General features: G+C 40.0%; 1 protein-coding gene across 1 annotated transcript; it reads right to left on the reverse strand.

The window, feature by feature from the left end:
* Window positions 1-45: 45 nt before the first annotated feature.
* On the reverse strand, window positions 46-27,567 carry LOC109031872 (uncharacterized). The gene is made up of 8 exons (XM_019043679.2): window positions 27,173-27,567; window positions 18,950-19,142; window positions 15,500-15,828; window positions 12,887-12,983; window positions 9,844-10,115; window positions 8,483-8,567; window positions 3,923-3,984; window positions 46-2,619 (listed from the first exon to the last, which is right to left on the reverse strand). Exons 1-8 carry the CDS (start codon window positions 27,479-27,481, stop codon window positions 2,527-2,529), a joined length of 1,440 nt encoding a protein of 479 aa, XP_018899224.2. The 5' UTR covers window positions 27,482-27,567; the 3' UTR covers window positions 46-2,526.

A 27,567-nucleotide genomic window follows, 5' to 3' on the forward strand; every position in this document is an offset into this window, starting at 1 on the left:
AGAACGGTTAAGACGAAAAGCCGCTTATGACGAAATTTTTTTCGGTCCCTTCATTTTTCGTTTTAACGAGCCTTTACTGTAAATCGATAAATCGCAAAGCAGGCCACGCCACTGATGACAATCGGACTGCATTTTGCAAATTGGACCCATAAATTCTGGCTCATCTGAAAAAACACTTATGTGCACATACGTTGTTTTTAAACCGGGCCGGGATTTATAGGTCCAAATTGCAAAATGCAGTCCAATCAGTGGCGATTCTTCAAAGTTGGCAACACTGTTTTTCCTCCATTTGTGACTTTTGGCTCCCGCCGCACAGTAAATTGAGTCACTTAGAGAGGTCGGATATGAAATGTTTGACTGAGACTGCAAATTTTGATATTTATTTCGTCAAATTTTAAATTTTATGAGGTGCTTACAGGAGATAATTTCGCAAGAAAACTAATGAAACCACATTTAGAACCTCAAAGTTTTGGATGTACGAAGTTATGAGCGTTTAAAGTTTCCAAATTTTGTCCGACCACTCCTATTGACTCGATCCACTGTGCACCGGTAGGACAATGGCGCGAAATTCAAATTTCAACAACTTTGCAGTCTTGGCATAAAACGAATATTACCGTTTGCTGTTGGTAAGAATGAAGAAAACAGCCACAATACTAATAGCCAACGAATGCTTATTTTTAAAGAATTTGCTTTCATTGAATTTGTCCGTTTTCATCAACATCGACGGTTAAATATTTGTTTTTTGCCAAGACTGTAAAAATGTTGAAACTTCGCGCCACAGCGCTATAGCGACGGAGGCCGAAAGCAGAGCTCTGGACGAAAGGGTCGGGAAGAGCATACTTACGTTTCATTTACCTTGAGGCAGTTCGCCTTACATAATCACATAATGTAGTAACTGAGCCACAGTGCGTTTTCAATTTTACGTCTATCGACGGTGTAAGTCCGCAACCACGTATATCGTTTGCGGTGTTTGAAAATCTCTGCTCCTTTTGATTTTTTTATAAACTGAAAAATCGGCATCATTCAGCGAAGTTTTCGCAGAATTTTGCTCGCACAGAGAAGAAAATTCACCGTGGTTTTAAAGAATTGCCGTCGAGTAGTTTGAGATTTAAGATATGAGGAATGACAGGAAGTCTGCTACGTCGCAATTTGAACTTACACTGTCGATACGCACCATAAACACTCCAAGAGTACGAATAGTTGCATGCAGAATTCGTCGTCATAAACACTGCTCTCGTTGCCACTGTGAACGTATAGTAACTGAGCCACATTGCGCCTTCAATTTTTCGTTTATGCACCATGGACACTCCAAGAGTACGAATAGTTGCATGCAGAGCAGGCTTTGTCGTCAATTCGTCATAAATACTGCTCTCGTTGCCACTGTGAACGTATAGTAACTGAGCCTCATTGCGCCTTCAATTTTTCGTTTATGCACCATGGACACTCCAAGAGTACGAATAGTTGCATGCAAGATTTGTCGTCATAAACACTGCTCTCGTTGCAACTGTGAAGGTAAAGTAACTTAGAGCCATTTGTACGATCTCTTGTTAACCTCTGGTCACCAAACTAGTGGTCAGACTCTGACCTAAAGTCAGTCTTCTAATCAGCCCATACTGGTTTGCGAGAAAGAGTAAAAGCTGACCGGGACTTGACTTGAAGAAAAGCGGGAGTCGTCACACCCACCTCTGGTCAAGCTTTGGTCAGCTCAAACTACCACTTTGACAAGCACCTGACCAGAGGTTGTACAATCGGCCCTTAGCCTCAGTCCCTCTTCACTTTTGCGTGTATGCACCATAGACAATCCATGAGTACGAATAGTTGCAGGCAGGCGTTGGGTAAGAGAAATGATAATGCGTGTTTGGTATATTTTAAGGTCTCAAGAGACGTAACACTTTTCATGAAACCCTAACTCGACCGAGGATTACGTGGATTGCATTTTGCAAAAAGGAACCAAGAGCAATCCAATGTTGCCAAGATTGTTCTACTTAAATTCTTTGCAATTATAATACTGAAATCACGCAAAAAAATAAATTTACGAAGGTAATTTTCGCCTTAAAATTATAGTTTATCGGTAGTAAAGGTTAAACTTATTTAAACGAACAATTTATATTTGCAAAGTAAAAAAAAGGTGCACAATCATAGCGACATTGGAACAATCTAGATTCCTTTTTGCAAAATGCAATCCACATGGCCCTGTCGGGCAATCATTGTTGCCAGATTATGCTAGAAAATCACCACTTTTCCTCCATTTAGACCCACATAAATTATCCAAATTGCATCTCAAAACTTAGCCAACTCAAGAGTAGTGCATGACGTTTCCACTTAAGAAGTCCACATTCCAGGTCCGAGCATGTATAATCACGCACGTATAACCTTACGACTATTTACTCAAAAAAGTAACTCGGAACTTGTATAATGGCCAAAAGAGAATAAAATATAATTAGGACAATAAAAGTACAATCAATCGAACGTATGTTCAACATTAATTCTAAACTTAGTTCTAAAAAGAATAGCAAATTGAATGTATCATGAAACATCTGCAGCGGTTTTTGTGCGTATTTGGAATCCGAGTGTGCACAAGTGAGTGCAACACGTGCCCCTCTTGATCATGACGTGACCCTGGACAAGAAAAGAAATTCGAACATGTAACAAACCGCACCTGATAAAAAATAGAGTCCCTTCATAGAGAGAGTTAAGACAACGCGGCTCATGGATGTAACAAACGGGAAAAAAGATTACACAAATTGAACGCTTTTCGTAATATTCGATCAACTCATTCCCGAATTCCTGTCTCCGTCCTTTCTCTCATTCCGTTTGTATCTTGCCGTGCCCCCGATTCCACGGTCCATTCCAGTTTATAATCTTTGCAATTGGCCAAAATTTAATCTTCATTCCCTTTTGTGACAGTGAACAGTGTGGAGACCTAAAATATGGGAACCAATCAGAAATGGATTCGTATTGTCTTTACTCTCAGTATTAGGGGACTTTAATAATGAATAACGTGCCAATGGACCACTAGACAAGGTACGTATTTTAGCATTCTGATACTTGTTTCTTAACCAGAATTTGCACGTAAAACACGATTCACGCAACGAAAATTACTGAAACCAACTCTTAACGAAGATTAACGTTTTTATTTCACATTGAGTACGAGCAATTTGAACTGCCCGCTCACAAGAAACTCGAAGCTCTACGTGAGTCAAATCGCGCACTACAACGGTTTCAGCAAGCTTCTCGATCGAGCAATGTTCATTTCCCACTATGTGTTGTTCAAGCTATAAGCAATTCGCTACAGCTGAGCCAAAGCGTCAAGATTGAGATTGCCAGATTTTTATATCTCAGAGACTGTCATGATAAACGTTTAGCGCGCGATGTGAATCATGTAGAGCATTTAGTTTTCATGAGCGGGTGGTTTGAATTCAAGCATCAAGAATTACTGCATATCTTCGTAAGGATGTGATTTCGGTAATTTTCGTTGTGCGCATCGTGTTTTACGTGAAATTTTGGTCAAGAAACATGTATCAAAATGCTGAAATTTGCACCTTGTCTAGTTATCCATTTATACTTCGGAACTTGGAAACAATTTTTCAAACAGGATTTTGCATCTGCATGGACGCGCCCGGGCACCCGCAACCTTGCCGTGATAGTGGAGAGAGCAGCAAGTGCAAAAATGAAGATTCGAGAAAACGTGCTCAGAAGCGTCTGACCGGAAAATTTTATTGCAAGAAGCCTCCGTTCTTCGTCAAATTGCCACTAATCATCCGAAAAACTCTTAGAAATCGTTTGTATGATTAAAAATCGACCGATTTTATTTCAATTACATAAAAAGGGTCATTCATTTTCATATTAGGCTTGTGTTAAGCAAGACAGCCGTAATGTACTGATATATTGAAAATATTTCAATGATTAATAAAAAACTTACGTTTTTAATGCCATAATTACTACCCCAGCTATTCCGTATAAGGTAGTATGGGACATCATCGTCTGAAAAGGAAAATTTAGGTTTATTCACCAACAATTGAATGATTCCTTAACTCAAGAAAGCTTTGGAAACTTTCTGTACACGGATTTAAGTTATTTATTTGTTTAAATTATATTCAACTAAAGCCGCATTTTTTTTGTCAAAATATAACAAGTGTTGACTCAAAAGTCATGCACATTTTGCTCTTGTTCGAACAATAATAAAAATAACTGCGGATTAGGCATATTCTCAGCTTTGGTTCAATTTGTAGTATCACATACAAAAAATTTGACGGCAGGGTAGATAAATTTTCCCGCACCGTACTCCGATACATTTTAGAAGCCCCGCACTAACAGTCTAAAAAAACTTTCTTTAAAATATATGTTCGTCAGTTTTAGGAGCTTCAGTTCATTTGAATTTTAGGTTCGCCGCAGAAATCGATTGAAGAGCGAACAATATTCTTAGGCGGGAGGGGGAGAGGTGCACGACTTTGAACAGTCTAGAAACAGAGACATTACATATATTTTACAGGGACCCCACACTAATAATTGGAGTGACGTAACCTCGTGAATTGCGCATGTAAACTCAAAATGCAGAATACAACTATTTCAACTTCCATGTGGCCCCAATTGAATACCCACCGAATTGAAGGAAAATCACGGATTTCTCACGTTTTACCACCGTTTGAACTCGATACACATTCGTTTTATGTGCTGGTTACACGCTCAAATTCTCATCAATTCCCGATCAAATGGTAACTGGTGCGCACCATCTACCATCAAATTTCTGCGGCCTGCAAAAATTTGATGGTAAATGATGGAACTCTGGGGCTCATCCCTCATCTGATTTCCACCCAACCGTGCTTATTTCATGCTTATTTCAATCAACACGCTGTTTTAATTAATTTTAGTTTAGTTAAAATTAATTTTAATTAATCAATCTAGATAACTCTGCCATCTTGGTCATCATTTTGATCGGAATTTGACGGAAATTTGAGCGTGTAACCAGGCTAATGGATGCATCGCTACTTGCAGAGTCAATACATTTTGAAGACCCCGCGTTAACAATCTGAGCATTATACTGCCGTGCTAAGGATAAACGCAGTATGAACATTCGGGAGTTGGCATATTTCCACGGATAAAACATGTATTTTTGAGGAAAGCCATTCATATTTCTCTTTGAAACTTTCAGATGTTTGAGATAAAATTGCGCACAAAATTGTCTGAAAAAGGACGACGGACCGGTCTTATGGGAAAAGTGGGCCCGGTTAAATCGGCTGGCGTTTTGATATGTTGTAGGTCTTAACCTACTGATCAAAAGTGTCAATGGGCACTTCTCCCTATCTCGAAGTTTTACCCCCCATTTTGGGGGTCAAAGTTGCCAATTCGGCGTATATTTGGCAGTTTTGACACCCGGGTTTATTGGTCGCCTATGAGATTCTTTGATGGTTTCTTGAGTCTTTTGTATCCTCTGAATAGGCTAGAGACCATCCAAACTCAAAAACTGACAATTTCGCCTTATGGAGTAAGGGGGGGGGGGGGTGTTCACGCCACCGATTTCAGAGTCGGCGAGCCGCATTAAACCGATTCTTTCGCCATGTTTTGGAGAATTTTTTATGCAAATGATTGCGACTGCATCTTGAAAGGTCGACTAAGATGCAGCTCAGAATATACCCCCGGGCGGGAGGGGGGGGGGGGTGCGACCGAACTCGAGCAGCGTAACTGGCTTGCGCGGGTCGGATCAAACCGATCCTTCTATTATGTTTTGGAGAACTTTTTTGCAAGTGACTCAGGCTGCTTCTTGAAAGGTCTACTAAGATGCAGCTCAAAATATACCTCCCCCCCCCCCCCCCCGGAAGCGAAAACTGGGCCGAAAAGCCGACCGAACTCGGGCAGCGAAACTAGCTCTCGCGAGTTGCATCAAACCGATGATTTTGTCATGTTTTGGAGTTTTTTTCCATCCCAATGAAACAGACTGCATTTCGAAGTGTCGACTGAGATGGAGCACGGAATATGCTGTATGAGAAAGGAGGTTTCTCAATCCGCACCCTCCCTCGCAATAGGATCTCTCAGCATAGGTCAGTGTGGCACTGACACTAGTATAGTGGCATTTTTTACCACCACCATCACTCATACATAATTCCGAGGGTCGTTTTAGCTGACACGCATTTCCGACTGAGCCCAATATTTCTATAAGCGAAAGCTAATGGTGCAGATGATTCCTACGGCTGAGACGTATATAACGTCGGTTGATTTCAGAAATATATCATCTAGGTGATTTTTTAAATGAAATCGCACATTATTATCGAGCATTAAACAGTTTTGTAGAATGTCAAGAAAGGCAAGGAAGAAAGCAAAGCATTCGCAAAAAGGCAATATATGCAATGCAATCAGTTCTGAAGGTATTTGACGAGTTCTGGGTTTTTCATTCTTTCTACTGGAGCTCCATAAGTAATGGATCAAATCCTGGAAGCTCTCAGTGCAGAAAGTGAGGCGAGCTCGCTGAGATTTTTTTACGTAATCAGAAAATCTAAGAAAAAAACAAGGTCATGTACTTCTTCTTTTTAATTTTTTTTCTTTTCAAAAGCAAATAACCCTTCCCCTCGTCGAAATTCTGAAATGCATCAGGATATGCTGAAAATTGAATGATGCGTTAAACGGTATGAAGTTTTAATCGTCCTAGCCACATTCAAAAGTGTCACTCTACTAGTGTCAGTGCCACACTGACCTATGCTGAGAGATCCTATTGCGAGGGAGGGTGCGGATTGAGAAGCCTCCTTTCTCATACAGCATATTCCGTGCTCCATCTCAGTCGACCTTCCGAAATGCAGTCTGTTTCATTGGGATAAAAAAAAAAAAAAACTCCAAAACATGACAAAATCATCGGTCAACCTATCAACCCATCAACCGATCAACAATCAAACTCTGGCAACTTTCGCTGCCCGAGTTCGGTCGGCTTTTCGGCCCAGTTTTCCCTTCGGGGGGGGGGGGGGGGAGGTATATTTTGAGCTGCATCTTAGTAGACCTTTCAAGAAGCAGCCTGAGTCACTTGCAAAAAAGTTCTCCAAAACATAATAGAAGGATCGGTTTGATCCGACCCGCGCAAGCCAGTTACGCTGCTCGAGTTCGGTCGCCCCCCCCCCCCTCCCGCCCGGGGGTATATTCTGAGCTGCATCTTAGTCGACCTTTCAAGATGCAGTCGCAATCATTTGCATAAAAAATTCTCCAAAACATGGCGAAAGAATCGGTTTAATGCGGCTCGCCGACTCCGAAATCGGTGGCGTGAACACCCCCCCCCCCCCTTACTCATAAGGCGAAATTGTCAGTTTTTGAGTTTGGATGGTCTCTAGCCTATTCAGAGGATACAAAAGACTCAAGAAACCATCAAAGAATCTCATAGGCGACCAATAAACCCGGGTGTCAAAACTGTCAAATATACGCCGAATTGGCAACTTTGACCCCCAAAATGGGGGGGTAAAACTTCGAGATAGGGAGAAGTGCCCATTGACACTTTTGATCAGTAGGTTAAGACCTACAACATATCAAGACGCCAGCCGATTTAACCGGGCCCACTTTTCCCATAAGACCGGTCCGTCGTCCTTTGAAGAAAAATATTCAACATTGCCCTAGTAAACTAGTTTTTTATTGAAGGGAATCTGCCAAAATCTGAAGGCTTATACGGCGCTCTTCCCTAGCACGGCAGTATAATTGATCGAGGCAAAATTTCAGTTCGGAAGTCAACGCTACTTTAAACCTTATGATGGTTGTTAAGCAACTAGTTAACCAAAAATTCTATAATATAATTGCCAAATGATGACTGATGACTGTCGGGGTAAAATTAAAATCATTCCCAGTAAAGATAAACGGCTACAACCATGATTGTTGATATTGCAATTGTTTTAAAAGATCAACACTTACTTTAAGCTTTTTAATGATGATCCTGAATTTTCTACTCAAACTGAAAAACTCTGACTAAAAAAATATTTGTAGAAAAAGCGACTTCACTAGGCGAGTCTTTACAAATTATTATATTAGGATTTTTGTACCGATTGCTCAACTCTTCGGCCACCAGTCACCATCAGGCGAATCTGGGCATTGACTTCCGAAAGTAAACTTCACATAACAGGAAAGATAGCAATGTGCGGTCTCTAAATAAATTTTCTCTGCGCAGGATAACTTAGTAGAAACAATTGCCAAAACCAAAACAATTTCGAACGCGAGATATTGCATATAAAAGCAGCACCAAATAAGCACTTTTGGACGTATTTATGCCAAACGGAACTATGAGCATTATGATGTGAGCCCTGTTATGCATATATTTTCACGGGTCTCAGGGCTCATGCCTTAATGCACATAGTTCCGTTTGGCAGAAACACGTCCTACTATGGTCTACGAGGCCCCGCCAAGAAGCATGCTAACGTACTTCATATCTCCTCGAATAAAATAGATGACAGAAACCGGGAAAAATCAGCAAAAAACCACTAATTCTATTTGAGTGGAGCGATATTATAATTTTCCTTACGTATTCCATAGCCGACGAGGGCTCCACCATGAGTTGGTCTCTCATCATTGGGACAGTTTACGATGACATCCGGGCCTGTATAAAACTGGAAAAAATGGAATAAAAGTAAGATAATTACACCATTTCATATATTATTCACGTGGGTCCTACTTGTGTAACTATACCGCACTGTAGGAAAAATTACCGATATTTTTTCATACCGACCTATAACCGGAATTTAAGTAAATTTAATGGTCATATGGACGTATTTCTGTTAAACAGTTCAACTATGTTCAAGGGAAAAGATGAAGTGTGCTCGTTAGTGCTCGGGCCATAAGAATGAATGAGAAATACAAAGCGCTACTGAAGAAGCCTAACTCATGAGCCCTGTCCACAACGCTCTAGATACACTGCCACGGCTCATACACAGTTCCGTTTGAGGTTTGACAGAACGTGAAATCCTGCTTCTCCAATTCAGCAAACGGAACTGCGAGCAATTAAGTGCGGCATCCATGAGCCGTGGGCATGTATCTAGAGCCTTGTTGACAGGGCTCATGAGTTAAAGCGCTGGCGCTATATATTTCCCATTCATTCTTATGGCCCGAGCAGTGACGAGCCCACCCCATCTTTCCCCCTGCACATAGTTCTGTTTGACAGAAATACGTCCATATAGACAGATAACACCTCATTATTTGCACTCGAGAGTAGTCTGCATGTGACGTCCGCCATTTTTTTCGATTCTATGAGCACCGTAAAATCACGAGTGGTACCTTCAGTGGCCATACTCTGTCTATGAAGGCACTCTATGTCTGCCGTGCTAAGGAAGGACACCGTATGAACCTTCTGGCGTTGCCGAATTTCCTTTGATAAAACACGAATTTTCTGATACTTATGAATATTTTCCTTCCAATTTTTCAGATATTGTTGTTTGCAATTTTACCTAAAGTTTCCAAAAATGTCAAGGAAAATTGGACGTACTTCCGCCAAACGGAACTAGGCGCCGTGGAAAAGCATTGCGAGTATAGGACGGAATGAGCCTGACGCCCGGTTCCGCCGCCAATCCAAGCCCCCCCTCTACCTTCCTTCTCTATGGCGCTTAGTTCCGCTTGACAGAAATACGTCCAATTATTCATAACCTTCCATGAAAATAAACATTTTATCGAAGGAAATTTGGCAACTCTCGAATGTTTACACGGCGTTATTCCTTAGCACGGCAGTAGTGGCCCATGGCTTTCATCCATGATAAATGCATTGCATTTTACCTCCGTATAGCGCATTACAGTCCCAAAACGTGTCCACGAAGATGACTGATCGTGTGCTCTCGGCTATAGGTTAATACCTTGATCTCGATCAGGATAAAATTATTTTCGAGACATTCTCACCTGTAGATATTGACCCACTAATGACACAACGAATGGGGTTCTTCGCACATTATTGATTATTTCGTTCTCGCTTCTGGAGTGTACCATTTGTAGGACTTTCACGATTCCTCGTAGCCGAACATTACGATGTAGACATTCCTGAGTTACTGCTCTGTAAGGGTAATCCCTCTCTTGAGCCAAAAAAACGCCATCTTTCAACATGTAGGTCTCCAACAGCATTTGGTATGTAGCGCCAACTTCGCAAGAATTATTTTCGACACAGTCCAGAAGTTCTAGAAAGCATACACGTTTTTTATGACCATGAGCAGGTGCATATACAGCAACATGACAAAATTGGAGGGTAAATGAAAACATGATCCGATAGATAACTATTTGATCGACGAACCTGCCTGCATTGAAAATCTGTTAGGTCAAATTTAAGGTGACTCGACGGTTGCCATTTTTTGTGTCAGAGTGACGTGTAAAATATCGCACCAATTCCTTCCATAATTTTAGCTATTTGTCATTTTTTCCGAATTTCGAGATCGCAGTTCTGTTGTCACGAGACTAAAGAATTAATGTACCAAATTTGACAAAGAAATTCAACGAAATAAAGACAGGGATTTTTTAGAGGAAAAACACTGCGCTCGAATGCGATATTTTCCTCTGAAAAAACCCTGCCTTTATTTCGTTGAATTTCTTTGTCAAATTTGGTACATAAATTATTTGGTCTCATGACAAGAGAAATGCGATCTCAGAATTGGCTAAAATTATGGAAGGAATTGGTGCGATATATCGCACGTCACTCTGACACAAAAAATGGCAACCGTCGAGTCACCTTACGATAAGTTCACAATGAGCACACTAATGAGTCTATCAAAAATCCGTAAATCGGTTGAAAAACCAGCGAATCGATTGAAAACCACGTAAATCAGTCGACAACCCCGTGAATCCATCGGATTATGTAAATCGAATCGGTGTCGATCGGTTCACGTTTCAATTTTCGATCGAATCGACACCGGTTTTTCATCATTTGTCGATCGAATCGGTGTCGATTGGCTTACGTTAATCGATCCACGTTTATATTTTTCGATCGATTCACGTCGATCGAGTTCATACTCTCCAACACAATTTTCCAATCAGCGATAAAGATCTTGCATGTTGCGGGGACGTTGGTTTTAAGTATATTCCCTTATAGAAAGAGTCTGATAAAAAAGAGCCCCTATCTGCACGGAGAAAAAAACCTCGTGCGTATGGGACGCGAATATTAGGTCATACTGATCTCAGAAGTTTTCGGATTGAGCATCTGAGCACTTTAGGTCTAGCTGTCGAGGTTCGGATCATACATCTGAAACTTCAGTTCTTACATATGAAGTACTTCAGACGTGAGAACCGAAGTTTTTCGGATGTGAAAACCGAAGTACTTTAGATGTAAGAACTAAAGTTTCAGATGTGTGATCCAAACCTCAGCAGCATGGACCTAAAGTGTTCAGATGCTCAATCCGAAAACTTCAGAGATCCATATGACCTAAACTTCGGGTCCCACGCACGAAGTTTTTTTTTCAGTGTGGCAGGGAGGGGAGGAAAGCGGGATTTTCGTTCCCATGCAGCCTGAAAAAAACCCTGCGATATGACTTTCAATTGAAAGTTTTAGCTTCACCGGAAAAAGCGTCTCTTGGATCCAGAGTGCACGATCTTAAAAAATTAGACAAGAAAAAATACTCTCGATTCCGCTTATAATAAGGGGCTTGGCTCTCGACTTACGCGATTCGATCGAATCAAGGGTATTTTTTCTTGTCTAAAAGTGTCTAGAATCGGGATCCAAGAGACTTATTTTTCTAGTGTTGAGTTCAAAGCTCGTTTTTTCAAACGAGTGTAGTAAAGATAACATTCTTTACAATTAAAAACTGTCGGTATTTAAAAGTTCCTCGGTTGAAAAAAAAAGTTGAGGCCTTTTCCGCATGGGCACAGTTTGCGGAGTATTTGAGCGAATTATTTCGAGGAACTGGAGTTTCGCGGAATCAGTTATAGCTGAAGTATAGTACGTCCGGGAACAAGTACGCCCAAAAGTTCTGTGAATTGCGCTCGGGCGGACAAGAGATTATATTAGTTAATTCCATACTATTCCTAGAGACACAGTATCGTCAGTTGATATGTTACTGTACCTCTTAAATTTTTTGACAGGGGCCAACAAAATTTGTTTTTTTTACCGAGGAACTATGAAATATTATCATTTTGTATTGGTGAAAAAAGTAAACTTGGTAATGCTGAAGAATCTATTATTAAGGGTTTTGTTGCAAACACCCTGTCTATCGATCCTTTTCCATAGGTTCAATTGGCAGATCAGCCGATATATCGCAAAGTACGCCATGCCACTGTGCTTAATGCTTAATTTGCGTCGAGAGATGCCTTGATTCACCCTTCATTATCTATATTTCCCCATTTGAAGCAATGTATGCACTCACGCTTCATAAAGAATGGGTCGGATCCGCTTATAAGGACTGTGAAAAATTTGATGCCGATCTATGAATAGAGATATAGTCCATTTTAGTATGAACAAATATTACATACGAAGAGCATGTACTCTGAGTCCATACCGTTAGGACCCAGCGTGTATACCGTATGGACTCGATGTCTATGCCGTATGGACCCAGCGTCTATGCCGTATGAACCCAGAGTCTATACCGTATGGACCCGATGTCTATGCCGTATGGACCCAGCATCGATGCCGCATGGACCCAGCATCGATGCCTCATGACCCAGTATCCATACCATATGAACGGTAAGTTCATACACATGCTTTTCCATACACGCCATATTTACGGCACATCTCTGCTCTAGTCGTGAAAGCCAGACCGCATGTGCGAGCAGTTCATACCTTAGATTTTCCAAGCCGTATGGACTCTCACCACATAACCATTTTTTTCAGTGTAGTTAAGAATAGATTATTAAGGTATTCGTTGCGGACACCAGCTGTTTATCGATCCTTTTCCATAAGTTGAAATGGCGGATCAATCGATATATCGCAAAGCACGCCACGCTTGCCACTGTGCTAAATACTTACGTTGCGTCGAGAGAGGCTTTGATGCTCCCTTCCTTTTGGAGTACAAAATTGCCAAAACTGACTGCAAAGACATCTCAGAGCATGCGCCACAATTTCCCTGAAAAACAACGATGAAACATTGGTCAATAGGTCAGAGGTGCCCTCGTTGAAAAGATGGTAATGTGGGAATAAGGGGCGAGTGCCGTAACTACATTTCAATGTTACCAAATCACATTTTTAAAGGAGAATCTTAGGTATCCCTAACTAAAAATATCACTGATTTTTCATATGATCGCATGAAAAATTCAGACAAATTCTGGACAAAACTTGTGCATGTACAATCTTGCAAATAATTACATATTTTGAATCAATTTTGCAATTTTTGAGTGGGGTAGCGTTCTTTCGTACGGGAAGCAACGAATCATCGACACCAACAGATTGTACGTGACTTCTTTTTTCCTGTGACGTTAGAAAAATGGGTCAGTTGCGCTGGTCGTAAAATTATGTTTTGATGCTTGATTCTTGTAGATTAGTAAAAAATAATATGATCTGTCCAAATCGCAACTTTCTACGTTCAATATTAACCGAGATAGCGCCCTTTGAAGAGACGGGTTTTTGACGTCATCCACCGCGGTAGTGCACGATATGGTATGTACTACCGCGGCGAATTATGTCATGAATCGAATTTTTCAAGGCGCGATATCTCAGTTAATATTCAACGTAGAAAGTAGTTGTTCGGTCAGATCTTCTTATTTTTACCTAATCTACAAGAGTCAAGCATCAAAACACGATTTTTGGACCAGAGCGTTTGACCAATTGAGATCCAAGGTTAGTTCGTCCACATTTAAATACAAATGACATGACTTTTTGGATGAGAATGTAACATTTTTCGGAAGAATGAGGGTTTCATTTTTTTTTTTTTTTTTTTTTTTTTTGTTTGTTTGGTCCAATGGAGAAAAATGTATAATTTTTAGGGAAAATTCACTAAAACTTTCTACACCTCTTTGGTGCAACAGGTCTTAATTATCTTTCAAGAAAATTCCACTTTGTCATACCTGAACCGGTTTTGATTTTCCTCAGCTAAAGTCTGGTAGATTTTTCATGTGTGCGATAACTTCGAGACGGCGCTTTGAGCTACTATATTCCGCCACGGAGGTTATGTACAGTATCATATGGAATTGAAGGCATCCCAACGCATCATAAGTGATGGAATCTCTCAAAAACGCACGGCATACTCAAGAATAGTTCTGCGACAATTGAGTCATTTTTTCCTCTAATGAAATTCAAAAATTATGCTAAACGTTTTTAAATATGAATGCTAGGAATTGGTGAGTTTATGGACTACCGCTATCTTTTTGTGCCGTAGTATCTTGATTTATTTTGCGAGGAAATTTCCGTAATCTTAAAGGATGCCTGTCATTCTTAATATGTTGGAGAACCTCAAGTTTTGTATGATACTGTGCAACACCTGTTGTGAAATAGTTCCTTGAGGCGTTGCGCGCCGTAGCACGCTGCGGCGGGCAGCCAGCTTGATAAGCGCATTGGCGCCTACAAACCCAAAGGGATACTTCAAGCATTGCTCAGTGCGTGAAGTATCAATATAGGTTTGTGAGCGCCAGAGCGCGTTTCGCGCCGGCAGGACGCCTCTTCCCTCTTTCATCAGTCGGCGCACAGTGGATTGAGTCACTTAGAGAAGTCGGACATGAAATTTTAGACAAAAACTGCCAATTTTGATATTTATTCCTTCACATTTAAACTTTAAGAAGTGCCTATGGGAGAAAATTTCATGGGAAAACCAATGAAACAACTTTTAAAAGCTCAAAGTGTTGGATAAACGAAGTCAGAAGCGTTTAAAGTCTCCAAATTTTGTCCGACCTCTCCTATTGACTCGATCCACCGTGCGGCGTGACGCAAATTTGCACTAGTTTTTTTAAATTAAACTCGGATGAAAGCAAGCGTGTCACTACCGCGGTGTATGACGTCAAAAACCCGACTTTTCAAAGGGAGTTATCTCGGTTAATATTGAACGTAGAATGTTGCAGTTTAGATAGATTTGATTATTTTTGGCTAATCTACCAGAATCAAGCATCAAAACACGATTCTGAGACTAGCGCAAATGACCCATGGAGATGTTGCATGTGTTAGGAATTTGCGATTTGACCACTGATTCTTATGTAAAAGTTTGCGAGAAACACGATGGTGCCACTGGTTTTTTCTGAAATCATCTCCCAAGCTCAAAAAAGCTCTCAAAGTTGAGACCAAAATGGAGGGGATATCCCACGCTATTCTGAGAGTCCACCTATACATCAAAACAAACTCTCCATGCAAAGATAGGGAGCAAATGCGTTAGCAGGGTTGCCGTATTTTCAGTTTTGGAGTCCCCAAATAAAGTGGCAACCCTGGTAATGTATTTGCTCCCTATCTTCGCATGGAGAGTTTGTTTTGATGTAGACGTGGACTCTCAGGGTAGGGTGGGATATCCCCTCCATTTTGACTTCAACTTGAGAGCTTTTCTTGAGTTGATTTCAGAGAAAACCAGTGGCACCATCGTGTTTCTCACAAACTTTTACATGAGAATCAACAGTCAAATCGCAAATTCCTCTCCGATGCAACATCTCCATTGTCGAGACTGACCTGGTGTTGGACAGGAGGGTAGTAACTTTCATCGCTCCAGCTGAAGTAAGAAGGAGGAGGCCCAGAGCTTGAACCAGAACTGCTGCCAACCATTCGAGGAGCTAGTCCTTGATCGTCGGATTCAGGTTTTTTAAACGACCATTTGGCTTTGGTATTTTCTCTGCTCCGAGCTTTTCTTGGGGAATTTCTACCATTCGACTTGCTTTTATCAGCCTCGCCTTCATCAGTTTCGCTTTCCTCTACTTTTACGAGGTCCTTGAGTTTTTCGATATTGAAACCTTCATTGATTCTCCCGGGTTTCATCAAGTATTTCTCGGCAAACTCTTCTTCTGCAACATTCGGTATGAGGGCGCTTTTCTCAGTCAAAAAACCCCAGTATACTGCCATGCTACGACATTCGATTGTCGCCAAATTTCCTTGGATAACGGTGGCTTCACGATAATTAGAATAGTTTTGTCGCCGTAACAGACAACACAGTTTTCGGTATGTTTTAAGTGGAATTGATAATCACTCGAATTTTTTCGCATTAATCTTCAATGGGTTACGTATTATAACGTTTTGTAATGATTTATTGCTCTACTTCTCAATTAATATTACGTAAATTCCGAAAATGTGTCTGTTACGTTGACTTTTTACCGGAAGAAACAGCACATTTTCGGAATTCACATAATATTAATTGAGAAGTAGAGCGATAAATCATTAGAAAGCGTTACAATACGTAACCCGTTGAAGATTTAATGCGAATAAATTCGAGTGATCATCATTTCTACTGAAAAGATGACCGGAAAATGTGTTGTCTGTTACGGCGACAAAACTATTCCAGTTATCGTGAAACCACCCATAAAATGTTTCTTCTGGAGGGAAGTTATGCATATTTTTCCTGGAAATTTTCTGATATTTTAGATTAAAAATCGAACAATTTTGTCTAAATAAAATTGGAAGGAAAATGAGACTACTCGTTCCAAATTGTACAACGTCCATTTTGGTCGAAATTGAATTAGGAGTGGATTCTTGATCAGCCAATAGAGGAGAATCGGAAAATAATTTAATTGTGTGTCAAAACAGCCACAATTCTTTTTAATAAGCGGTTTGAAAAAGGTAGATCGCAGCAAACTCAATAACCCTGAATGCATTGCGCTAAAGCTGAGGACACACATTGAAATGGTATCGATAGAGCATAAAATGGACGTATTTCTACCAAACAGACCTATGTGGAGGTGAGAAATATGTGGTGTGCTCGTCGAAGCTGTATAAGAAGCAATGTAAAAGTGTGCGTGATTCCTTTTGAAGAATTGGAAAAGCGGGATTTTACATTCTATCAAACAGACCTATGTGCCAACTGAATGCGGAACTCATGAGCCGCGAGGATGGGACGAGAGCGTTGTGCACAGGGCTCATGAGTTAAAGACGAAGCGGAGGCGGGACCGCGGCGAACGGCGGCATTTCCATCTCCGTTGACGTCACTGGCGCTTTATTATTCTCACTCACTCTTACGGCCAGAGAACTAACGAGCACACCCTATATTTCTCACTTGCACATAGGTCTGTTTGATAGAAATACGTCCAAATACCACAAAATAAGTGGCGAGGCGTGAAAGATCGATTACCGATGTTCCTCCATTTGAAGCTGTGGTAAAGAATCGATTGTTAAGCTGTTCGTTACACACACCCTGTTATCGATCCTTTTCCGTAGGTTTAAATGGCAGATCAATCGCTAAACGCAAAGCACTCCACACCACTGCACAAAACAGGTTATATTATTTTACTCTGTTTTTTCCTCGGTTAAATTTAGGGGCTTGGAGGACAAGGCGCATACAGTTTTTGAAAACATAGAGATATTCATGAACTCAAATGAAACTAGTTTGAAAGTATATTCTGTGAACAACTCACAACTAAAATCCATCTTTAATGTATCGAAAAGTGAGTTTAAACTTCCTTTCCGCCATAAGGCTCCATGTAATTTTCAAGCTTTAAACATGCATTTCTTGAAAGTAGCAAAAACTGTACTTGTGTGCCTTGTCCTTGAGGCTCCTCAATCAACCAAAGTTTATACGTTGAAAAACATCAAATTTGTGAGAACTAGGGAGCCACAAGGGTCAAACCCGGATCTAAAAGTTAATGCGCTAGCCGCTTGGAAGTCACTAACTGTGAATAAAAGTGAAGAAACCTTGGACTACATTAGGTCAGCAGGACACTTACTGAGAGATCTGGGAGTGACCTACGGTTGTGGTCGAGTTAACCAAAAATTTGGATTGATCAACCAGATCGTACTGTTTGAACTGAACAAAAGCAAACTAACCCAGACTAACCAACTGGATGCAAATATTCGTACTCTTTGGATGTCCATGTTACATACAAGAAAAATTGAAGGCGTACTGAGATTAAGCCGAGTTCACAGTAACAGCGGCAATTGCAAAGTGCCTACAACAAGGCCTGGATACAACTATCCACACTCTTAGGATACTCTTGGGATAAGTTTCATACACAAACAATTGGACCGAGTTTAACAGAAAGGAACCAAGCTACATCAGCTACTGCCAAATTTAACTGGGCAATTAATTTTTTTACGAGAGACCGTTCGTGCGGATTCCTTTGAAATTTTTAAAGAATTTGTTTCAAACTATGGAGATGTTTCACTAAACTTTGCACGAAAATCCGCGCAATCGTTTTCATGTTAAAAATTAAATTGCCCAATTAAATATGGCAATATCTGATGAGGCTTGGTTCTTTTCTGTTTAACGCGGTCCAATTGATGGCGCATCAAGCTTCAGATACGTTCACTGTAGCAAAGAGGGCGCACTGTTAAAAACAACGCCAGCCGGCCGATTATTGAAATTTTGTGTTCGTCAACTAGCCATAGATGACGAAGGTGAAATGGCGTATTATGATTCGTCGGCAATGTCTTACAACTGTCTTATATGTTGTGCATAGTCGAGTAGAATTGACGACATGTTATCAGGAACTTAAGAATTGCCCTTAGCTTGACAATGATTCCACTTAACATGCTGACCAATCACACATTGTTGACAGCATGAAAACCAAATCGTCACTTTCCGGCCAAAGTATCACAAGCGCCATACGACGTCTCAAAATTTCCGCCGCCATTTCATTTTTTTACGGAGAAATTTTTCGTTAAATTATTTGAAAATGTCATTGAATTTTATCGGCAGCACAAAGAAAATTCAGTGAAATTTTCGAACAGCTTTGTGGAGCAATTTCACTGTAAAAAAAATCAAATGGCGGCGAAAATTTTTAAACATCCCATGACGCTTGTAATACTTCAGCCGGGAAGTGACAAATGTCATAGGCGAGCCGTTGGCAGGAGGGAATTTCTTTTTTTTGTAACAGAGGTAGACAATAAGGCAAAAATTCAATTAAATTCACTCACGGAAATTTGATTAGAAGCGCGATATTTTCAGAAGTGAGGGCCAAAACGATTTTGCTTACTTACGTGTCAAATCGGCAAATTCGGTAATTCCAAATGCTTTATTCGGGGAGCCATCTCTTTTAGTTCCCTGTTCACGGTTCCATTGGTCAATTATTTCCAAATTTGTCTGGAAAATTTTAAGCCTCTTCCATTTTTCGTCTGTACTCCCATAATTCTTATTGAAATCAACCATGAATTTTTTGAATTTTTCCTCGGCCTGAAATTTAAAGTGGAGAAATGTAGCGATTTCACGCAAAAGCAATTAAAACAAAAACATTTCTAGGGCAGATTGCGTAAAGCTCTAATGGCTCAAGGGTCGCTCGTGCACGCTAATGGTGTAGGTACGTAACGAGAAGCATACTACAAATGGGTACCACACAGTTTTGGTGAATTTCATTACCACACACTTTCATTCCACACACTTTCCAATAATACACTATTTGGCAACTGTGTACGATGAAAATGAGAAATGTTTACTTTTATTTGGGAGCAGATCTTCGCGAGCCGATAGGAATGCACCGCTGATAACGGCGGCACGGCCGGTGACTGATAAACGTAGTTTTGACCTGTCACCATGCGATGAAATCAGTAACCTTTTGTCGTTTCGTCGGGCCCGGAGTGCGTGTAGTTTTTACGTAAGTTTTTTTTTAAGTTTTTAAGTTTTTTTAGCCTAAGTTTTTACGTGCTTCGTGTTTTATTTTTTTATTCGTCAGTATGAGTGATAACGAGTTCAAAGTTATCAAAAGTAATTGCGGTAACGACACACTGTTGTATAGTGGCTGTAAGCATTACAAATTTCGCGATCAGAAAAAAAATGTGGTTTGGCGCTGCATAGTAAAAGGTTGTGGTGTGTTGGTGTGGACGGATAAGTCAATATCGGTTATTCAGAAGAAAAACGGAAAAGAGCATGATCACGAAGGTGTATGTGAGGAAAATTTAAAGAAGCAAGAAATCCGAAATGCTATCAAGCGAAAAGCACAAGAAGAAGTCCATGTTGAACCGACTAAAATTATCAGGTAAGTTTTGAAAGATGACAACGATTTGACTTTCTCTGATTTGCCTTCTCTAAGACTAGCAACTTACCGTGCTAGAAGGAAAGTGTTGCCTAAAGTTCCTCACAACATTGATGCGGCAATAACTCAAATTACTGACGAGACAGGAACGAGCGACGAAAGATTAATTTTTACTGACAAGGCGAACAAAATTGTGGCCGTAACTTTCGCCGAGAGTATAGAATTTTTAACAAAGTACAGCAAACATATTCTGGCAGATGGAACTTTTAAATACGCACCCGCCTATTTCACTCAAACTTACACGATCCACGTATTTCGAAATGGTTTTTATATTCACGTGGCCACCTTTTTCTTACCTTCAAAAACTGAGGAGACATACACTGCCATGTGGCTCCTTTTGAAGGAAATCGCTTTAAAAATTTCTAAGACTGACCTAATAATCGAAGAATTAATGCTTGATTTTGAGATAGCAGCCCACAATGGTGCCAGAAATGTTTTTCTAAAAATCATTATTAAAGCTTGCAAATTCCATTTAGGCCAAAGTTGGTGGCGGAAAATACAAAAAATGCCTCTACTAAGAAATGCGTACTACTCTAAAACTGATGCAAATCAAGAACTGCTAAAAATCAAAGTTTGGTTGCAATCCGTTTTCTGCCTTTCTTACCTCCAGCCTGGTGACGTCATTTCTGCTTTTCAACAGCTTTTATCCATAGCTCCCCATCCTGAGTGTCTTAAATTCGCAGGTTATCTTCAGAGGAATTATATTCTTGAGACCTCACGGTTTCCCCCAACAATGTGGGCTTGCGCATTTACCAGCTCTCAATTTACAACCACCAACGGAGTAGAGAGCTACAATAGTAAATTAGATAATGAATTTTACCACCCTCACCCAAACATACACAAGGCAGTTCAGATTTGTGACAACCAGAGCATTGTTGCTCTTAAAATAAAATCTGTTTTGAAGGATGAAGTATTCAAGAAAAGACCGAAGCAGGCTGATTTGGAGTCGGAAATTCTTTGTGCTACCCACGCTTACTATACATATAAATATATTACGACTCTACAATTTCTGCATGAATTGGGCGAGATTAAAAAATTGCATAGCTTCAAAAATAACGACAATGGCGATCAAAAAGCTTGCGAAGATGATCCAGATGTTCCTTCTTCTTCTTCTCTGCCCTAATTCTGAGCTGGTGAGTACTTTTTGCCCTTATAAATTTTTGTTTTACTTATTTTTATAACTTGTACCGGTATTTCTTTTCTATATTCTCGCAGCGCGCTACAAGATGTTGCCAAATGGTGCAGAAGAATAAACTGTGTGGTAATGAAAGTGTGTGGAAATGAAAAACGTAAAAAAAAATAAACTGTAAACGTAAAACGTAACTATACGTAACTGTACGTACTGTAACTATAACGTAAAATTGGGTGGTAATGAAATCGGGCGGAAATATGTGTGGAAATGAAGTGCAGCGCAAATGGCTTCCTAATATCATGAGCCGCAGACAGCAATTAATGGTTTAGTTTTTCAAAAATATTTTTTACACGAAATCCTTTTCATTAATCACATTCTTTCACCTCTTCTAGACTGATTTTAAAAGCTCTAATTACGATTGTGCGACAGCAACGCTCGGTGACGCGATGAGATCCAGTGGCGAGACGTTATCTCCCTATTTGAAGCTGTGGTAAAGAATCGATTATTATGATGTTCGTTGCGATCACCCTGATTGTTGACCCTTCTCCATAAGTTTAAATGGCAGACCAATCTATATATTGCAAAGCATGCCATGCCACTAATGAGATCAGTTTGCAATTAACAGTGGGTTTCGTTCATTTCAGTGTATGCAAAACGAAATCTAGCGAAATAGCACAGGAAATGGTTACTGGATACGAGCAGAAATTTAAAAAAAATTACCGCATATTATAAATTACTCTTGAATCAAAATCCAACAGAGAAGATGCTTCTATCAAGAAGAAAATCTTTGAATAGAAGCATGAACAAGGTAATAAAATAGTGCTGGGTCCACATTATTTTCCAAGGAAATCAGGGCGATAAAGTTGAACAATTTCAATTAGAGTCAAAATTGTGAGCTCTAAAGAGTTCCAGCACAGAACTGAAGGGGATGAGACCTCAAAATGTTGACTGTAATTGATATTTTTTACCTTTTTGGCCTCGTTTTCCCCGCAAAATGGCGTGGACCCAGCGCTACTTTACCACCCTGCTACATTCAGTTCGGGTCACATTTCTTGGTCTTTTCTCTCTCGTAAGCATAAGTGGACTACATTTCGTAGTTAGAAACGACACTTTTTGGCTCATTTAACACACAACGTATGTGTCATTAGTTTCTCTACGTCGGTAAATCAGGATTGCGCGAAAGGTCTATGAAAATATACGAGGATTGCGCGAATAGAAAACCTTTACATCTGCTACGGGAATTCGCGAATTTAAAATGAAGTTAATTTGAGGTAAAAGTTTGGCAAAGGAGGAAACCGTTGGAAAATAATCGTATTTTTATGTTAACGCTAGTTAAGGTTAGTTTGTTGACAGATCGTCGATGCCTCACCCTCTGATGATGAATAAAGTGAGAAGATTAAAAAATGGTCGTGGGTATAAAGAACTTTCCTAACTTTTCTCGGAAAAAATATTTAATCGGGAGAAACGAGGCAACGTTGGAATGCTCGTCTGGCGTTGAAAAAAAAACATACGCCTTGTAAGCTCTACTATTCGATGCCACGATTCTTCTAAAGCGAGTTCGAATAATCGCGCCAGACACAGTGCGGCGGGCGGCCGGCACTAAACGTATATTAGCGCCTGCAAGACATTAAGAATACTTCACGCATTGCGCCAAACAGTGCGGCCGGCGTAACGCCCGCCCATATTAGCGCCTACAAGACTGCATGGATACTTCTCGCATTGCGTCAAACGCAGTGCAGTCGGTCAGTTGGCGTGAAACGCATATTAGCGCATACTAGACTATAAGCGACTGCGTGCCATCATTCTTGACTTTCTGCTCCACTTTTTACCATAATTAAAGGAAAAAAGTTCGTTCATTGTAATGATTCAGAAACTCGGATAGTATTTAATTTTTCTTTGGTTACATTAAAAGAAAATAGAACGAACGTAAATATTACGTTGAAATTTTCGATACTTTTATTTGAGATCATTCAGGTAAATTCGCGGAAACTTTTCAGAAAAACTGTGTGTGGCTTTTCAAAAAGAATTTATTAAAAATAAAACATAAAAAGTGGTGCATAACGTTGCAATCAGAGATAAATATACGCTTTCTTTCGGGTGCACACGTCGGATTTTGAATCAATTTATCTCTTTAAAAACTTTAACATGGTTGTTCTGTGATTTTTCACGTGTAGTTTTTTCCAGTGGTTGGTGGCCGCTAGCGGCCACAGACATGTTCACTTTTTACATGTCTATGAAAGCTCTCTGGGCCATTCGTGCTGAGAGGGCTATCCATCGAAGAGAGACATGCCCGTAAGTGAGGAGGGAATGAACAGTCTTTTGCGATATAGTTATCTACCACAAGCTACCAAGGTTGCCAGATTAACGCTTCCTCGTTGAATATTGAATATTCGCGCAAACATGTGAGTTTTCAGTACTAGAAAAATTCGCGCAATCCTATACATTTCCAAAGGGGTAAAAAAGGGGGAATTCGCGCAATCTTATCGCAACTTTCTGCATAAATGGGAGCTTTTCTTGGGTGAACCACATTAATTAGTAGTTCCTAATTCCAGAATGCAGTCCATATCTGCTTGATTCCAGAAGACTTCCTCTTAGCAGCGAATTAGATGGTATTATCTTTGAGAATCAGCCTTAAAGCGATGTATATGAATTAACAAAAAAATGTTATTTGTAATGGAGGTGAGATCATACTAATGACACCATCTGCATTTTTGCCATTGAACAAAATGTTAATTTTGCACACTTAAATCTTGTTCAAGGGTTGACTTCCCGACTTCTCATCGTGCGGTTCGTTTCACTCTTGAAATTTCGAAGATAAAATATGTTGCGCAGCATTTAACTTGTGTTACTTGGGTCTAGTGCAGTGGTATGATTCTTGAAATTGACAGACAAAGTCATAAATGCAGGAGATAAAAAGAAAATGGAGGGATTTTAGTAGAGGAAGAAAGTGTTTGCAATGGACAAAAGAAGGCTGCCTGTAATAATAGACTAACTAAGAGCAATCTACTAGGGATCCTTCACTGGAAAAAAAAAAAAAAAAAAACACATTGGATCTAGAGTCCAGACTCTCGCAAACATTGACAAGAAAATGGACTCTTGATTCAATCAGATTTAAGCTTAGATCAAAACGAAATCCGCTCAAATTAAGAGGCTTGGTTCTTGATTTAAGCTGAAATCTGATTGAATCAAGAGTATTTTTTCTTGTCGATGTTTTTAAGAGTCTGGATTTTAGATCCAATGTGTTTTTTTTTTTTTTCAGTATTTAGTTAGTCCACCATTTTCACAACCGCACCTGTTTCAACCAATAGGATCGCCGATGCCTTTCCCCGGTGCCTTTTTTGTCTACAGCTTTGTCTAACTATTTTAAGAATTCGCTCATTGAAGTTGCGGTGTGGTCTCATTACAGATGGTACGTGGAACACTGATTGATTTTTTGGAACGGAAATGAGTAAGAATTGTGTAAGAAATCATTTTCACATTATTTCGAATAACGTGACCTTTGGCAGGTAACCCTCCTCAAAAATGATTAGTTCAAAGTGTGGGGAAAAAACTCCAGAGCGATGAACGTGCAAAATGGAGGAATGGCTTCAAAGATTTTAGGAGAAAGAATTTAAAATGGACCACTAGACAAGGTACGAATTTCAGCACTCCGATATATGATCCGTGACCAAAATTTCACGTAGAGCACGATGCGCACAATGAAAATTATCGAAATCAACTCCTCACAACGATATTTAATGATTCTTGATGCGTGAATTCAAACCACCCGCTCATGAAAACTCAATGCTCTACGTGATTCACATCGCGCGCTAAACGTTATCATGACAGTCTCTGCGCGATGTAAAAATCTGGCAACCTCAATCTTGACGCTTTGGCTCAGCTATAGCAAATTGCCTATAGTTCGAACAACACATGGTGGGAAATGAATATTGCTCGATTAAGAAACTTGCTGAGACCGTTGTCGTGCGCGATTTGACTCACGTAGAGCTTTGAGTTTCTTGTGAGCGGGCAGTTCAAATTCCTCGTAACCAATGTGAAACGAAAAGGTTAATATCTTCGTTAGGAGTTGGTTTCAGTAATTTTCGTTGCGCGAATCGTGTTCTACGTGAAATTTTGGTTAAAAAACATGTACCGGAATGCTTAAATTCGTACCTTGTCTAGTGATCCATTATATAAAGTTGTTTTGGAGGTCAAAACCCACGAGGAGCTAAAGGGACATTTGGACCGCATTAAAGTAGAGAGGAACCACGTCATATTTGCTATTGCCAAATTCAACGGGGCAATTTAATTGATCACATGAAAACGGTTGTGCGGATTTTAGTAGATTTCAGCATAGTACGAAGCAAATTCCTCGACACTTTCAAAGGAATCCGCACAAACATTTTGTTGAAAAAAATTAAATTGCCCCGTTAAAGTTGGCCATAACTGATTTGGCTTGGTTCGCCTCTCTGCTAAACACGGTCCAATTTCGCTTAAATAAATCGTTTGAGCCACGCAGATGTGGACTCATTTTGCAATTAAGAACCATAAATTATTTTGGCTCACCCACATGAGTTTTCATTTACGTAGGGAAACTATTAACACATACATACATATAACACAAGAAAATTCCTCAACATTTTCAAAAGAATCCGCACAAACATTTTGTTGAAAAAAATTAAATTGCCCCGTTAAAGTTGGCAATAACTGATTTGGCTTGGTTTCTCTCTGCTAAATGCGGTCCAATTTCGTTTAAGTAAATCGTTAGAGCCACGCAGATGTGGACTCATTTTGCAATTAGGAACCATAAATTATTTTGGCTCACCCACATGAGTTTTCATTTACGTAGGGAAACTATTAACACATACGTGGTGTGTAAAATGAACCAAAAATATTAGATCCTCGTCGCAAACTGTGCGGTACATTTATGCTCCTACTCAGACGAAATTCTTCTTAATATGAATCGCATTCAGCAAAAAGGAACCAGCACGATTTAAATATTACTTCTTCATAATTATCTAAGAAATTTCCCAGAATAGCAAATCGACTGTGTAAGTCGGCAATCACATGACTCGGTTTGCGACGTCGCAGACTTCCTGTCATAGTTTATTTTTTAAACGAAAAACAACTCAACGGCAATTCGTTAAAACTGCCGTGATTTTTTTTTCTCTGTGCGAAGAAAATTCTGCAATACCTTCAAGAAATGATGTCAATTTGTTCTCCTTCAAAAAAATAACATAGAGGCGGAGATTTTCAGACACCGCAAACGAGATATGTGATCGCGGACTTACATTGTCGAAATATTTTTGCTTCCCAACAGAAAATTGTTAATTTTAAAGGAAAATAAAAGTGTGAAATTTTTAAAAATATACGTATTACGTATATTTTTAAAAGAAGAGAAGAAGTTGCGCGATTTTGAAAACACAGTAATCGCGCTGGTCGCTTCTTGGTTCTTTCTGTCTGATGTTGATTCAAGAGGAATATGATTAATGTAAAAGGATATTAGCCAAGGTGTTATGCCAGGGTGTCAATGTAGACTTCAGCGTACCAAGCTTTATGCCGATATTCACACAGCGGTAATTTATTGATACTTGTGACCAGCGTAATGTTTTTTAAAGTTTTTATAGTTTTGTGTTTTTGACCTTTCTTAGTAAGCTCTGATGATGGCCGCAAGCCGAAAAGCTTTAGCACATTTAAAATGTTTATTAAATAAATAAATCAGTGAAAACCCATAACACCTTGGCTAATATCCTCTTACATTAATCATACTTCAAATGGTGTTATTAAGCTTAATGAACGATTTCATAAATACAAGAGGAATAATTCATGATGTGCGGCAAATGTCAGAACTTGTCTGCTCGTATGAAGTCGCTTTTTTCTTGTGCCGATTCAATAGATTTTGTTGTTTTACATACACTTGTTGTTTTACATACACTTAAATTTGTCAATAGCTGATGCGGCTTGGTTTGTTTCTACTGACCGCGGTCCACTCTAGAAGAAAAATCAAAGGTTAAGGAGAAGGCATCTTGAGAGTTAAGAAGTTCGTCGAGGACGATTTTTTACCATCGCGTCGGATGTCATTTTCCCCCACGTCCACCTGCACTTGAATATGCCTTGGTTGAGAGTCACCCCGATCCGCAGGGGACCATCTCCCCCATTTTTCCGCCTTGGGCTCGCAAAGGGATCCCCTCTCGTAGGGCTAGGAGACCGGTCCGGGCGTCCGGAAAAAGAGGGATTTCGCCCCGAAAAAGGGGAACGCGGCGAAGTTCGCTTGTCCCAGCGATTCGGGGATGACACATGATTCTCGATCTCACCGAAAATCACAAGAAAAACGACTGAAAAACCCAGTAATTTAACCACGTTAAGCGGCATCGCGTCGCGACTTTTGGAAAGAGGCCAGCCGACTGTCAACGGGTCGCGGCTAAAGGAAACTCAAAAGCTGTAGCAACATCAGAGCA

The sequence above is a fragment of the Bemisia tabaci genome, chromosome 10 (genome assembly GCF_918797505.1).
Source record: "Bemisia tabaci chromosome 10, PGI_BMITA_v3".
NCBI classification, from domain to species: Eukaryota; Metazoa; Arthropoda; class Insecta; order Hemiptera; family Aleyrodidae; genus Bemisia; species Bemisia tabaci.